Source organism: Salarias fasciatus, chromosome 4 (assembly GCF_902148845.1).
Source record: "Salarias fasciatus chromosome 4, fSalaFa1.1, whole genome shotgun sequence".
Taxonomy (NCBI): domain Eukaryota; kingdom Metazoa; phylum Chordata; class Actinopteri; order Blenniiformes; family Blenniidae; genus Salarias; species Salarias fasciatus.
In genome coordinates this window covers 18,144,819-18,160,998 of record NC_043748.1, presented here as the reverse complement: position 1 = coordinate 18,160,998, position 16,180 = coordinate 18,144,819, and the positions used below count along the sequence as shown (strand labels likewise).

Below are 16,180 nucleotides of genomic sequence, written 5' to 3'. Positions count from 1 at the left end.
CACTTTTTGGGAGCAGGTGCGAGAGTGTGAGACACGCACTTTGCGTGAAGCTGCACTGCGAACGCAACTGCGGCGCACGTATATCAAGAAGATAGTGTGCTGGGGAGATTAGTGTATTGCTCCATCTTGTCTGTGCAGCGAGAACACAATGCTGGAATTCAAGGCACGCCGATATCAACTTCCTGTGTTTTCAGCCCATCGCGAGGTACGACTTCCTGATGAGATTAAGGGCCGGTCTGACACACAGCGACTGAGTCACAATGCCCCCAATAATCCTAAATTGCACCGATATTTGCCCTTGACCGTGTTAGTGAACGACAAACAGTGAGTCATGAGATGCAAACTTTCCATTCCATCGGTATAAATGTAAAGAGGAAGAGACGAGGCCGGAGGCGGAGGCGGGTTTGATTGGATGGCCGCAGCTCGCAGGAGTTGTGTGTGGTCGTCTGTGTACAGCGTGTCCTCGTCCTCCGCCGTACATAAAAACAGGAAAATAAAAGGCCTGGAAGGTGTAGCGAGTGCGTGGCGTCACACGGATGCTTGTGTAACCTCCTGTTCAAAGGCCTCTGGTTTCCTCACTCCTGGACGTTGGGGAATCCAGGCCACAGAAACAAAGACTTTTTATGGCAAAGATGCGTCTTCTGATGCAGTCTGGACAGATGGTGTGTAAAGGGAATGCAGCCGCACCGTGTTTTTCAGGTTTAAGCACATTTTTCACACAGATGAGACCTGGAGGAGAGCTCTTATTCTATCTGATAAGATAAATAAAAAGGTGAAACAGGTTTGGAGCTCTTATGTTTGACCGCTCAGTCCCAGCTTTGATCATTTATAAACCCCTGCCGACAGTAATTGTCCTGAAATTTACGATAATCATAACCGTTGCTACATTAGGACTCTCATCCTTGTGACATTGTCCAGGCTTTATTTTCGGAAGTCGACGCAGCATAATGGCGTGATGGGATTGATTTCCTCACAACACAAATAAAAGAGTTGGCAGGCATTAACCCATGCGTACTGAACAATTCACACATAAACACACACAGGGGTGATTAACAGAAGAATAAAACTAGATTTCAGAATGACAACAATGGAAAAATCTAATCCATTTTGGGTCATGGGCCTTTATTTGTTTGGGCTTTTTTCAGTTGATCTACATCTGAGCCAGAGCATGATGGCTCATTATATTGTTCCGCTGGCTGTTTGCTGGTCAGGTAACCGTGTTGTCGCAGCCCAACAAGCCACATCATCCTTTAAGGTCAGTCAGTGAGCCGTGAGCCGTCCTGTGTCTTTAGTCACAGTCTCCGGTCTCTCGGAAAAACACCCCCGCCACTGCCTCGCTGGCCGTGGGTGTATTAAAGCGAGTGAGTGGGCCTGAGTGTGTGTGTGTGTGTGTGTTTGTCACAGTCAACAGGCCGCTGCAGGGGGTGGGAAGCTGCATGGACACCCGCGAAAAGACAAGCATCCCACTTCGATGCTGAATTTAGAGAAGACCCGCTGTTTAAAAGTAGTAAGCCGGTGTGAGATGGACCGTAGAGCAGCTGGAAGTAATGAATGAGAATCCAAATACTCGCTGACTCCAGAGCAGGCAGAGAATAAGAGGAAACCTCTTTACAAAACATTGTAGATGAGATCTAAGTCAAGTGATTCATGCATATTATGTCAAGAGAAAAACCACCTTCTTGCGTCCAAACGCAATAAAGCATCATATTAAATATGAACGCACTAGCATTGCCAGCGCTTCATGACTTCCTTTAGACAGGAGGGCCTCCTGGCCTGATCGCTGAGGAACACGGCTACACAGCTGACGGCTGAGTTTTGGGAGTTTTTTGCAGCCAAGACTCAAGTGGGTAGTTGTGAAAAGCAAACTACAAAGGCAGAGGACGCCAGAGTTCACTGGCAGTGCATCAACCCCCGTCACGCCGCACCGATGGGACTGAGCTCTCATGAACAGGTGAAGCAGAAAAAATGAGAATTTGAGAGAGGCTGTATCATGAATGTACAGGGAGACGAAAGGTGTGCTTCAGTGTCTCTCTTACCTGTCCGATCTTGTGAAACACTGACTGCACCGTCACATCTGCTCATGCACCAACTTTTCCTTTTTTTAAAGAGAGTACTTTATTTTTTCAATCAAAACTATGATATAAATTTGTTTTAATGTGTTTGTGCATACGGTAAGTGTGTGTCTACGATTCCTGCCCCACCCCCCCCCCCCCCAAACAAAAGATTTATGATGCATTGAAAAAGACAAGATATCAATACTCTAGCAAAGGGGTTTTTTTAAACTGCTTTTTTGCTTTTGTACTTGATTATGTTTGAGATTCGTTATTTATTCATTTTCATTTTACCAAGTTGTTTTTCAATTGTTTGCATTTACATGTAGAAACTCAACACTGTCTTTTTTTCTACAGTGTTTTTTCTCAAACACTAAAAAGAAGAAAGTGTTCTGGGAAAACGTCACATTTTTTTGACTCGTGGAGCAAAAATAATGTTTTTACACACATTTGGTTTTATGTTCATGTTATACACATTTCTAGCTATCCTCCACACAACAGATTAAAAAATCAGTCATTTCACTGATTGTTTTAGGATTTGCATTGTTTTAAAATGAGCCATTTCCCAACATTTAATTAAAAAAACACAAGATATTTCATTAAATTCAATTTTTTTCATGATGTACTCTAACTTGTCTGTACTAAATCAACAGAGGGGTTGGTAGGTCTGGTTGTTTTTGTTGTTTATGGGTTATTATTATATCATTCTTTTATTTGTCTGTCATAGTCAAGATCCTGTGTTGTGCAAATGAACTACACTGTGTTTGAAACCCCAGATCTAAGTTCTGTACCCTTTCAAAAGTATTGACCTTAATAAGCATATTCTCATTTTTTAAAGATGCATTGTATATTATACACGTTGAAAACTGTACTGTCTCAACATCGGAATTTTCATTATTGGATGTTGGTTTGCAGTGTTAAGGCTAAAAATTGGTGAAAAGCAATAAAACCACAAAACAAAGACAATTTAAGCACATAAGCTTCTTATACCCATATGAAAATAGCATTATGTGGCATTGTTATCACAAAACTTCTCCTTTTCCATCACATCTCATCATAAAACAAACAGAATTAAGTAACAGTTGTGAATCGACATTAAGAACATAAAAAAAAGCCATGTTTTTCAATAACTTAAGATGTTTGGCAGGTTATGAATTATTGAACACAAAGTGGAATCAGCGGGAAGTTTCAAACTTGTTACTATTGGAAACAGAAAACACACACACACACACACACACACACACACACACACACACACACATAAAAAAAAAAAGAAACACTTTTTCACTTGTTTTGACAAATTTAAGTTTCCAGTAAATTAAGCCTATAAATGCGTTGTCGTCTATTGGGAGAAATACAGTTGGGGCTTTTATGAAAAATAAAAATAAAAGTCTTGTGAGTTTAAAAGGAATGATTGTTTTTACCGATTGGCGGACGAGACATTCCTCTATCAAAGAAAAACACAAATCTGTTATCAAGATACATGACCTGTGTGGGCGTGGCACAAAACCCCACAGACACACTTTACACCACACACTTACAAAACAAACACACATGCACACACACTTCTGACATACAGGCCGAACACTGCATGATACTGGGAGGTAAAAAGAAGGTTCTGGATCTTTAGAAAACGCGCATGAACCACCCAGTCGATGCTTTTTGTTGTGCTTTCCGTATCTCAGCGACATCTTTTTTTGCAGTATTTGTAAAGAGTTAATCCACAGTAACAGAGAAAAATAAATAAGAAACATAGCACACAGTCTTTTTGTGACACCTGCCATGAAATTTTAGGTAGAAAATCCTTTAAAAAAAATTATGCTTTTTGTATGTAATTCCAGTGTTTGCAATGAGTTAAATATAATTAAATATGGTTGACAAAAAACCATCGTTTTAATGAACTGATAAATGATATCACATACAAATCCCCCTGTCGTTGCAGTCCATTGATGATTGTCTAGAATATTATCCAAATTGTGTTTTTTTTTTACTCTCTCCATCAAAGGTTTTTCCTCATCCGATCTATCTGTGGTTATCACAAAGTCAAAGCTTTCAGCAACAAACTTCAGACTCATAAAGTCTTGGGTTTTCTCAACATTTAAGTGCAGTTTCGCTCTGCTGATATCAAAACAAAGGTTCCAAGTCGTGTTCTGAAATTGCACGAGTCTCCACAGTCCTACAGCGGTGCAGTTTCAGTCCTCCTCAGGCTCTGCACACGCCCATCCGCGGTCAGTCTTTGGGTGCCACTTCTTACTTTATGCCGTCATCTGTTGTAGAGGCAAAAGCATTCTTGTAAAAAATAAAAATAAAAACTAAATAAAAAGGTCCGCCTTGTATTTATATTCCTTTGTCTTCTCTCTTCCTCCTCCCTTACTCCATCCAGGTGTAGTTACAGGTTCACCAGACAGTCATTAGTAGTGTTACTGAGGAGATCTCACAGGACGAGCAGGTTACTGACAAATGAATAAATACTGAAAGGAAGAGAATCACTGGGCGGCACCGCTGGATAATCCACGTCACGCACCATGTTCACTTTGCGTCCTTGAAGGAAGCAAAAGAGAGAGACTTAATACACAAAACAGCATAAAGGCAAATACAGACACATCTAAAAAAGTTTTCCCCCCATAGTACATTATAAACCTGATTGTAAGCATTTCTGTTTTTAGCTGCAGTATCACAAAATATTCTAAAATTTCTTTGATCAGCGCTTTTACCAACTTATTAATCAGATTTTATCATTAACACAATTAGGATTTTAAAGATGCTTTAAACTAGGGGTGAAAAACATGAGGCCCATGGGCCAAAATCGGCCAGCGAGAGGCTAGGAAATGGACAAAAAAACAGTAAGTACGGCAACGAAGCCATTGACTTTTTAACGGTTTTCTAAGAGAGTAGCAGACTGAAGCTAGCAGCTGCCCCGCTGCCAGCAGACAAACGTTAGTCTCAAAGCCACGATGTCAGGGAGAGCTTCGAGAATCATGCAAAACAAAACAGTTAAAAAACATTTCACAGAATTTTGTACCAGAAAGTATCATGAAAAATGGCTTTATGCTGGGATTTTAGTCATTTTTGGGAATCACTGCAAAACATTTTGGAAGAGAAAGTATACTTTTTAACACATACATTTAACGCCACAACAGAGAAGAGCTTTAAAGTTAAAATTTGAAGGTTATGGCACTATTTTAGCAGTCCAGCAAACTAAAGGTGATACTGAGCAGCATATGGACCCTGAATTAAAATGAGTTTGACAAATTGATTTAAATGTTCTTAGGTTTATATGTTATGAGTGAACAATTAACTTTTCGATAGCGTTCGCTGATATGGCGCCACGTGAACTCACCTGGCTTTCTCCATGGCTCTACATTAGCATCGCCCTCATAGCTGCCTTGCTGATCCGTTTGCGGTTCTTCCTCAACCTTCTCCGCTGCTGCTTTGGACGAGCGACAAGTTTGGGGCCTGCTGGAGCTGTTTCCTGACGTGGCGTGCTTTTTGTTGACGTTGTTGTTTCTGCAAGATTTACATGGAATATAAAAACATGTTGATGAAATGTGCATTACTTTTAAAACATAGAGGAAATGTAGATCTTTAACAAGCGAGTATGTCTTTTCAAACACATTTGTGCTGATTACCTGGTCTTTGTGTGGTTGTTTGCAGATGATGGTGATGTTTATTATGCTGGTGATGCTGGCTCTCCGCCTCCTTCTCCTCTTCTCGCTTCATTTGCTCCTGCCTCAGTGTCTCCTTCTCTTGGTCCAGCCTCTTGTGCAGGAGTAGAAGCTCTCTTTTCTCCTCCTCCAGTTTCGCCTCCTGGATCTTTAATATCCTCTCCTCCGGCGTCTCGTTCTCTCGCCGCCTCGCCTGCCCCGGAGGGTCTGGATTCGGCTCCTTGGTGGGTCTGAACCTGGTCCCGACCCTCTCAGTGACGGTCTGCTCAGTCGGCCTGAACCCGACTGGAGGATTTGTCGTAACGTGCTGAGAGACGCCGCCCGTATGACTCTGTGATATTCTGGATTTGTCCTCATGCCATAAGGGAGTGTGTGTTTGTGTGTCTTCATTTCTCTCGTTCCCTTCGCCTCCCATACCGGTGAGCAGTGATCCAGCACCATCCTCCACCTTCATCCCAGTTCCCACATTATCGTCTTTCCTCTCCACATTGTCCTGTCTCTCAGTTGTCCCAGGAGAACTGGTGGAGTTGTGAAACCAGTGCGGAGCGAAGAGAACGGCGTCTTCGGACCGAGCCGCGCCCTCCTCGGTGAGACTGTAGCCCTCCTCCAGCTGGGTGAAGGTGTCTCCTCTGGGGTTCCAGTGCTGCTCCAGGAGGTCTTCCAGGTGGATCCTCTGGTTGTGCTTCAGCTCATCCCACTGATGGAGCTCGTCTTTGGAGTGCACTTTGACCTTGAAGGAGAAATAATACAAAATGCTGTTCAGCTAAACTCACAAGTGCAAATCACAAAAAATAAGGAGCTGCTGATGAGTGAAGATTACTACATGCTTTGCAACAGACGACATCTTTACGGTACAAATAATCTGCATTGAAAACAGTAAAATGTTTCTGATGGCTCTATGACAGACATAGGAAACCTAAAAAAACAAGATTATTTCAAGACCTAAAAAAAACAGTAAATAATTAAAACTTACCATTTTACAAGTTAGATTAAAAAAAAACAACCTTCATCAGTTTCATTTCTCTATATAGTTTGTTTTAAGAATTGTCCTGACAGTGAATAAAACCAGCACTTAGTTCATGATCACAAGCTTTATCTTTCTTCCAGTATTTTAATCCAAACACCAGTTGCTATAAAGAAAATTACAACTTTGATGGCAGTCCTCATCGTTGTCAGGCCAGAGTTTTGTGTGACCGGAATAAGATGCCTTCTGCAAATACAGGTAGCCGATAGAAGTCAAAGAAAAGTTCATGCTAATAATTTAAGTTTTACAGTAATTTACTTTTTACCAGGGATAAAACATATATGTAGACTGTGAATTTTTTTGCTTGTTCTTAAGTTGGGATTTCTTGAGCTATTTTTGCTACACGTTGTTGTATTATGCACTGTTGATCCAGATAACTGGCATTTAAAAACACTGTTTAAAAACTGTGTTAGTTTTTCAGTGTCACCACACATTCTAGATTTTTTCATTATATTAAAAGGCAGCATTTATCCACACTAATAAATTTAGCACTAATAGTAAATATAGACATTTGCTACACAGCAGTAAGTCAGGTCCAAGTCTGCAAAATGCCCTTTCACCTGTCCCTGTGAATGTCCTTGGCTGTGTGTCTGGTTCCGGTGCAGGTGGTTGTGTTGTCTGCGAGAGGATTTTTTCTTGGGCGCCGGCGGACGAGGAGCAGGCTGACATCTGCACTCCACATGATCCACCACCGACACCACCGCTTTGGCGTAAGTGGGCCTTTTGTTGATGTACTCGATCTTCATGACCTGCAAAGGTGGAGAGCGGGACGGGGGGTCACGAGGAGCGACGGTGAGGCCGACACGAGCGTGTTTCGGGTATTTACTGAGCGCGTGCAAACTGCTGCTCACCTGCAAGTATCTGGTGTGCGTGACCACCGGGACGCACTGCAGGCTTTTGGTGTTGCAGCACCCGGAGCAGCGCTGCACCTCGACGCACGGCGGCCACAGTAAGAAGTTCGCGTTACTGCGGTCCAGCATGGCCCTGGTGACCTCAACCACCTCTGTGCGAACTTTACACAGAGCCTGCTGGGCCGGCTGAGCATCTGAGGGACGACATGTGAACGACGATACGCATTAATGGTAGTACCAGGGTGTGCACGTTTTGAAATATAACAACATCTCAACCTTTTCGAGATGCTGATTTCATCAATGAAACAGGAATAATTACTTCTAAATTAAACCAGCAGGGTCAAACATACAGCTCAAGTTCAGTCAGGCCTGTTGAATGACATTACAAAGTGTAAAAATGAGGGGGGAAAAGCTATTCACTGCAGTTTTTTGATAAAGCTATTATTTTTTCTTATTTGTCTATAGGTGAAATGATATTAGCCACAAATGCTGCAGTTAAAAATAACTAAGTTATTGCAGTGAAATGACTGTCGCCATGCTGTAAAGGTGAGTTTGTTACAAAACTGATCAATCTGGAGGTATTCCTTATGGAAAGGGTGACTTCAGAGTGAATTAAAAAAAAAATCAAGTCAGCTATAATAGGTTTTGTAGGAAAATATTCGATTCCAGTAAAAGTTAACTCTTTTGTCTGACTGTTTGTCCTTTTTTAACTTTCAACAAACAAGGACACTCACAAGTTGTTCGGTATGCTTCATACTAAAATTAATGTTGGGCCATTAGCGCTTCCTAATTGAAGCACAAAACTCACAAAGTCACCCTGACTGCGGCAGATTGATGTCTCATAATTCAGACGTCTGCTTTATCATAACGACAAAAAAGGTTAATGGGTGGGATTTTACGATGTCGCTGGAATCATTCCTGCCACATTAATCAAGTCTCAGGAGAGCTGACCGAACGCTCCCCGGTCCTCCGCTAATGAGGATGGAGTGCTTCTCCAACGATGAAGAAAATCAGGAATTCTGCAAGCCAGCACGAAACTCCTGAGTTTACCCTCACAGGGAAGATTTTCTAAAAAAGATCTGAGCAAGGAAATATCAGGGGTGTCCTGTGGTGTCTGACAAAGGCTCATCGTGAGTGGAAAACAAAGCAAATCAGTCTCGTGAAGAGAAATAAAAAAGGAGTGTGTGTGCGTGTGTGCGTGTGTGTGTGTGTGCGTGTGCGTGTGTGTGCGCGTGTGTGCGTGTGCGTGTGTGTGTGAGAGCTCACCAAGGCTCCTCGGGAGTCTGTGACCTCCATTGGCTGCAGAAGTCCCGTCTTCCTCATCTGAGACAAAACAATAAACACACACACATCATCTGCCTTGTGTGAACGCACCAAACGAATAAAGTGTGTGTGTGTGTGTGTGTGTGTGTGTGTGTGTGTGTTTGAGGCATGGAGGACTGTTTAATGTATTTAAACACTTCCGAGTGCTCTCTGCATGTAATGAGATAAAACAGAAGCTCGAGCACTTACACGTGGGCGTGTTAAAGTCAGCGTGCACAGGGAGATAGAAAGAAGGGAGAGATAATGCCACGGAGGGGGGAGGGGTTAATTCAGCTTATTTTAGGCAGATTTTACATTTTTAAATGTCGTTATAACTAAAGAACTGTAATGGATGAGATGAGATTCACTCAAGAGCATGTCCTCTGTGTTGATTTCAGGATTATTGCATAAGTGGTGGTGCAGTGCCTGTAGACATAAATAAGAGTGTGTGTGGCTGTGTCCAGGGTGTACCCTGCCTTTACCCAGCTGGGATCGGCGCCAGAACCCCATATGACCATGAAAGTGGTAAAGCAATCTATGTTTTGAATATAGGTGAACTATATACAGCTAAATACTGTCCTGTTCAGTTTGACATTCACACAGTTTCACTGGGTTTTTTGAAGCAGACAGCATCTGTGTTAGTATTCATAACGACATTCAAACTACGCAGCATAGTTTCAGTACGAATAGTAACAAATGAAAGTTTTGTCCTTTACCTACGGAGTCAGAGAGCAGCAGCAGCTGGAGGTCCTCTATGGAGGAGATGGGGCTGTTTCTAACCAGCTCCACCAGGGCTGCAGGCAGCGCGTCCCCCTGAAACACACACACACACACACACACACACATGCATCTGCAGTTATAGAACAGAGCAGAGGATACGATATTAGGCTATATTTGAACATGATGATAAGAGATCTGGAAAAGATCATGAGTCAGTTGAGCTTTTTTTAAGCGGGGGACATTGCTGTAAGAATAGCCGTTTGAGGTTTTCCCACCGCAGAAAGACAACAACAGTGCATGACTTCTGCAGCAATCCTGCAACAACTGCTAACTGCAATCAAAAAGCAAGCGCGGTCCGTTTGTATCAGTGTAAACTTCTATTTCCACTGAACATCACTTTCGACTTTCTCTGCACAACAGATCTGACCAGATAGTTCAATAGTTACCAAACTGAGAGCGAAGCAGCAGCCTGATGTCGGGATGCTCTGCACTGAGCGTGTGGGTTTAACCCCCCACACGCCATTTAATGGGTAAAAAGACAGCTACAGGGAGGGGGGGAATTAACCAGAACAGACACACAATGGCCACTAAGAGCAGGGTGAATGACTATTGGCGTTGTGTCGTCTCATCTGCTAACATTTAGGGGTCAAAGGAGCAAGGAAGGAGTCAGGAAGTGGGGGAAGGAGTGATACGGAGAGGATGAGAGGAGGGAGGTGCATTTGGAAGGAAAAAAAAAGAAGAAATAATAGATGATTTAAAGAGGGGTTAAAATGGACAAGGATCAGACGTGGGTCGAGGCACTTCCTCACGTTGACTTGAATGCTGTAGGTGAGGTTTGTCATCCTTAGGCGCAGCAGAGCAACTGAAATCTAAACGTAGAAATGCACCCTGTCTGAAATGTTACACAGCAAAGGATTTTATAGGAGTCACATCTGTCTGCTTCCTTTCATTCATGTTCCTGAGATCATAATGAATCACAGAAGCAGGCAGGTTTCACCCGAAGGAAGCAGCCATTCATGCATTCACATGCTTTCTCACTGCTGCTGAAATTCCCCCCATTGTTGTTTTTTTTTCTTTTCTTTCATTATAACTCCTGCATCTCTGCCACGGAGCTGCCAGTGGCCCCGAGGAGCCATCAGGACGGCTTCCCTCCTTCGCCGAAGGAGCAAACCAGCCTGATTGGCTAATTGTGCCTGATGTTAATTATAGGATGTGTCTTTGTTCACGGTGGAGCCTGCTGTCATGATAATTTGTGCCTTGGCAGGAAATGCTAAATAAACACTTCAGTTCTGATAAATAAAACAGATGCAAACTGGGCCAACAGATGCAAACACATAATGACATGTTTTTAAATGTAGATATTTTATGTAATGCGTCAAGATGATTAGATAGTTGTTTTGAAATCAACTTTAACAAGAGCATAAAAGTCAGTGTCTGTATCGGTGCAGGGTTTATTTCAAAAGCAGACGAGTTTAATTCTTCACTCAGCTGCTTCGACAGTAGTTATCCTGTTTTAGATCACAGGTTTGTCCTGATGAGGCATTTTGCTGTCAACAGCTGTCAGAACAGACTGTAAAACTGCCCCACTGGTAATTTACCCCACTTAAAAAAAAAAAAAAAGAAAACATTTATGACCACGAAAGCAGAGAAATTTTCACTCTTGCCAGCATTGATCACCTCATGCAAACCCCCTCCATAAAGCCAGCGGTGAGCAACGCCAGGTACTGCAGCGAGCAGAGGAGAGGAGAGGGAACATCTAATCGCAGATAATTAGGGGGGTCGAGTTTGCTGCCGGCAGCCGCAGCACATGTGCAAGGCTTCACATGTAGTCCCTGGTCGTATGCCTGCACGTGCATGACACAGGAATGTGCAAACAATTGAGAGTTTAATTAATTCCGCTGTCATTCTTTACGGCTTGATTTGGAAAGACGCCTGATGCAGTTTGGGATAATTATGACTTTAAGTTAGCTCAGCGTAGGTTTCCTCTTTGGTGGTCTGTGGCTGAATGTGTATTTTCCCGACAGCAAGACATTTTAGAAACATTTTCTAAAAGAGACAACTTATGACAAGATGTGAACTCAACCGAGTCGCTCAAAATGCAGTTCTTTTAAAAAGGAACATCACGTCTACGAATTTCCAGCTGCTTTGCTTTAATCTTTAAACTTGGGGAATTCCTGCTCGTATACCTCAAAGCTTCTGTAGCTTTCTCCCCTCTGAAACACCTTGACCGTCAAACTCCAGTTTTCTTTTTACATGTGGAGCCTACAGGAGCTGCAAAATGACAAGGCAGCATGATGAGAGGAATTTAGAGTCATTCATCATGGATGTGCTTTATGTGAGGCAGTCACAGTAATGGCAGACTATAGAGGGATGCAAAGAACACAGTGACTGAAAGTGGAAGTTTCTGTTTTATTAAGCTCTGCGTTCAAAGAAATTCAACACTACTTCACCTAAAAGTGTATGACTTGAAGAGACCGTATGCATTTCCTGAGCTTCCCCCATTGTTTTGACTTCAAACTGTACAGAAGTGGTTCAGTATTCATCAGCTGTTTGAAAGAAAACTACAGCCGAAACAGCATTGTGTGGCTTTTCCACTTGTTTAAGCCTCTACTTCCCATGATTGACTGTGTTTTAAACCCATTTTACGTTTAGAAGTGACCGATATGAACTGTCTGAATGCGAAACACTGATTAAATCTGAACTGAAGGTGAGAATTCTGATAACATAAGGCTTCATGTTCGTCATAAGGTGATCAAAATGTTGTGCAGGTCAAGTCTCACTTGACCTAGACAAGACCTTGGGTAAGTTTAGCCTTCCTGTTTGACCTCAGGAGATCACCAAACTTCATCCATCTGCCATACACTCACATATCTTTACTCTCATTCACACACTTTGTAGAAAATGTAATTTAGATTTTCCTCCCATGATATTCAGTAACTAAAAGAGGTGAGAACAGCACTTACAGCTTTTGACTTTAAATAATGAAACTCCTGAGCAACAACGCTGTGCTCTGTGCAGCACGGTGTAGCTACATGATTCAGGGCTGCGCTCAACATCTGGACATTCATGAATGCATCACTTCACCACGTGGAGCGTACAGCTGTAGAAGAGCCTATCATGGCAACTCAGTGTTTCCTGGCACATCACCCACAGATGGACGAGCTCTGCATGTGTCCGCCCCCGGGCCTTCACTCACAATGTCAGTTCACGTCAGGAATAACAATTATTTTATGTAAAACCTCCCAAAATGGAAGGATGAAAACTGCGTGTAATGGTTTTTGTGATCAAGTTTTTGTCTTTTACATCCTGTGAAGTGGATCTATTCACCCACTCTCAAAGTAAAAGGGGTCATCTTATTGCTGGGTATTAAAAACAGGTTCAGCATTGGATTAATGTGTTTCTATAAGAATGTCAAGAGGTGATTAAAAACAAATTTGTAGGAAAAAATAATCCTGGACACAATCAGGTTTGTAATTTCACATTTCCTAGCTCAGACATCGCTGGTGTAAAGAAACGGAAACACGCAGGCCAAGCTGTCTCAACCACTTCCTGTGGTTTGAGGATTCTTTTAACGTATGGTCCTATTGAGTCCAGTGGAATAATTAACTATAGTGATAATGATATGGTATTAATTTGTAGTTGATTAAGCCTTCATTTAACAAGGGAAATCCCTCTGAGAACAAACGAGGCCTGGTGATGGCAGCCATGAGAACTGTGGCTTTGGCACAATGCTACATAAAATATGTAGTTTTTCTACCTGTTAATTGTAAAATGCAAACTGAGGATGGACAGAAGATGCAGTCATCATAAGTATACAAGATGTCTTTGAAATTACACCTATGTGATTTGCATTTAATACAAAGACGTTGTAGTTCAGGGGTGTCAACATAAGGCTTGTGGGCCAAAACCAGGCCACAAGAGGCTCCAATCCAGTCCGCTAAACCACCAAACAAATAGTACAAATTTCAAAGAAAATGCTGATTCTTGAGCAAATATCTGAAATTCCAGTGGACAGAACACAGCAGTGAGACCAGAGCCGAAGTACTGGTGATGTTTGCCAGTTAGCATTAGCATCAAAGCCATGCTGTCAGGGGGGGTTGTAAAAACATGCATAATGACACGACATAGCTGTTTTTTGGGGAATTTCAATGTATCTTGAACCATTGAAATTAGTGCTATGTTGCAATTGGAATCATTTCCAGTAGTAATTGTTGGATTTACTGAAAATAGAGACATTTTCAACATGTACACTCTGTGCCACAAAAAAGAAAAACTTTAAAGTTGAAATTCAAAGGTTATTTTACAGGTGTGACCCACTCAAGATGAAACTGGGCTGTACTTTTCCCTGAATCAAAATAAGTTTGACACCCCTGGCGATGAAGGGAAAGTAGATGATGTTCATGTCTTTTGTGTTCTGAGAGTCCAGAAAACAGTGCTTTTTCTCTTGGCCTTAATTTACACCAGAAATAACTTTCCCCAACAAAAGCCAAACGTTTCATTACTTTATTTTTAGTATTTACACTTCAATTCTTGTTTTTTGTTTTATTCATTGCACATGCTGTATGTCCTAGATAGTTTATTACTTTATTTTGATTAAAAATAAACCCAAGCAATGGCTTGGCTGTGGTATAGTTACTTTTTTCACCCCAAAAAGAATTACTACAACTCCTCAGCTACTTTTCAAATCTGAAATCAAGTTTAACCAAAATGTTTGTACAAACTTGTCCAAAGCCAGACCCGACTGGAGCCCCTCGGTCTGAGCCTTTCTCCCTGATTCACCTGTCAGGGGCATTTTCAGTGCAACCCGCGCCGCCGTGAGCGCGTGCGGGGAAGCCGCGGCTCAGTGCTGCGCCGCCTGATAACCTCACCTCGGCCACGCCAAACCGCAGAAACGCCGCCAGCAACGCGAGCAGCAGCTGTACCCACGAGCTCATCTTGCTGCCCAGCCTCGAGCCTCTTCGACGGACCGGGCATTTATGGAAGCGCGAGGGAGCCGCTCTCCTCAGCACTGCGCGCGAGAGAAAGGAGCGCGTCTTCTGCACCGAGCTGCCTTCGGATAATCCCGGGCGACGATAAACTCCCAGAGTTCAGGTCTTGTCACTGAAGTCCGCCTTACTTCAAATAAAGATCAAAAAAATAGATACATATATCCAAGTGATTCATGACATGAGGAAAGTTTGAGTTATTCCAAGCGTCTTCAAAATTGGTCAAATAAAAAAAAAGAAGAAGAAAGAAAGACTAATAGAACAGTCAGGTTCTTTTTTTTTTTCTTCAAGTGAGTCCTCTTCATTAACCGTGATGCTCACAGGCTGAAGGTCTGGGGCAGTAACGGTGCAGTGCTGGGTCCTCTCCTTCCAGGGACTCTTATCTCCATGCAGAGCCCGGGACCTGGACCTGGACCTGCCTGATTACACAGCAGCAGCAGCAGCAGCAGCAGGGACAGCGGAGAGCGGATTTCCAAGAGTCTGCTGCTCTGCTCAACTCAGCCCCACTCACTCTCTCTCTCTCTCTCTCTCTCTCTCTCTCTCTCTCTCTCTCTCTCTCTCTCTCTCTCTCTCTCTCTCTCTCTCTCTCTCTCTCTCTCTCTCTCTCGCTCTCGCCCCCTGCCTGAAGAATGAGCGATAATCTGTGTGCGAAGACGCGACATTAGTCTACTAAACAGCCGCCTCCAGGCAGGCAGTCACTCTCAGCAATGTTTCCTCTGTCGTGAATCATTTATGCAGATATTTATGAGACTTGGCCAATTGTTTCGGGTTTTTTCTCTCTTTTTACCTTCTAATATAAAACATTTCCATCAATATCAAAACCATCAGTACTTTGACATTACTCACTGGGAATTTTCTTTTTGTGCCATCTTGAAATAACCCTGTTTAACTTTATTGTTTGTGGCTATAAAATATTCATCTCTTGCTTGAGCTACTCTTAAGGATGCCTTTCTGTATGGAATTTGCATGATCTCCCTGTGCATGTGTAGATTTTCTCAGAGAACTTTGGTTTCCTCCCACAAAATTCAAAGTAAAACATGCATTTTAAGTTCATTGGAGACTTTAAAGGTGCATTAAGGAGTTTTACAACCTTAAAAATACTTATTTTCCACCATAAATATGTTACACATTTTTAATGATGTGTACAACGTGCCCTGACATATCCATTACAAGTACCTCTAACAGCGCTAAATTGTCACTTGAAAGTTGCAGTGCCGGTCCGGCACCAGAATTTTTTGGGCAGAATTTGAAAGGAATGACGTAATGCACACTCCGGCTGGTTAGGTTTCATTTTGTCCGCCATTACTCCGCCAGATGCTTAGTGAGCAACAACTGAGCAGGATCTTCCAGAAAGTAAGAAAAGACTGGCTTCTAGCACTGCCACAGCTCCAGCACAGACTCCACCAGGTAAAAGAAACTTAAATCTTACCTGAGCGCTACTAAACAAGCTAGGAAGGAGTTCCTCTCTTCCGTGCATGCGAGCCACAGGCACGAGTTTTTCACTAAGCTGCATTACGCCCAAGGCCTGCAGGGGGCGCTGTTTCGCATAAAACGTGCAAACTCCTTAATGCACCTTTAAATT

The 16,180-nt window shown here is 42.6% G+C and overlaps 1 protein-coding gene across 1 annotated transcript; it reads right to left on the bottom strand.

Moving 5' to 3' along the window:
- Positions 1-2,340: 2,340 nt before the first annotated feature.
- Positions 2,341-15,013, bottom strand: pdgfbb (platelet-derived growth factor beta polypeptide b). Its single transcript, XM_030090210.1, has 8 exons — positions 14,482-15,013; positions 9,610-9,706; positions 8,858-8,914; positions 7,592-7,785; positions 7,301-7,489; positions 5,681-6,446; positions 5,392-5,558; positions 2,341-4,592 (listed from the first exon to the last, which is right to left on the bottom strand). The coding sequence occupies exons 1-7, from the start codon at positions 14,545-14,547 to the stop codon at positions 5,410-5,412; spliced, it is 1,518 nt and encodes a 505-aa protein (XP_029946070.1). The 5' UTR covers positions 14,548-15,013; the 3' UTR covers positions 2,341-4,592; positions 5,392-5,409.
- Between the last annotated feature and the right edge of the window lie 1,167 nt (positions 15,014-16,180).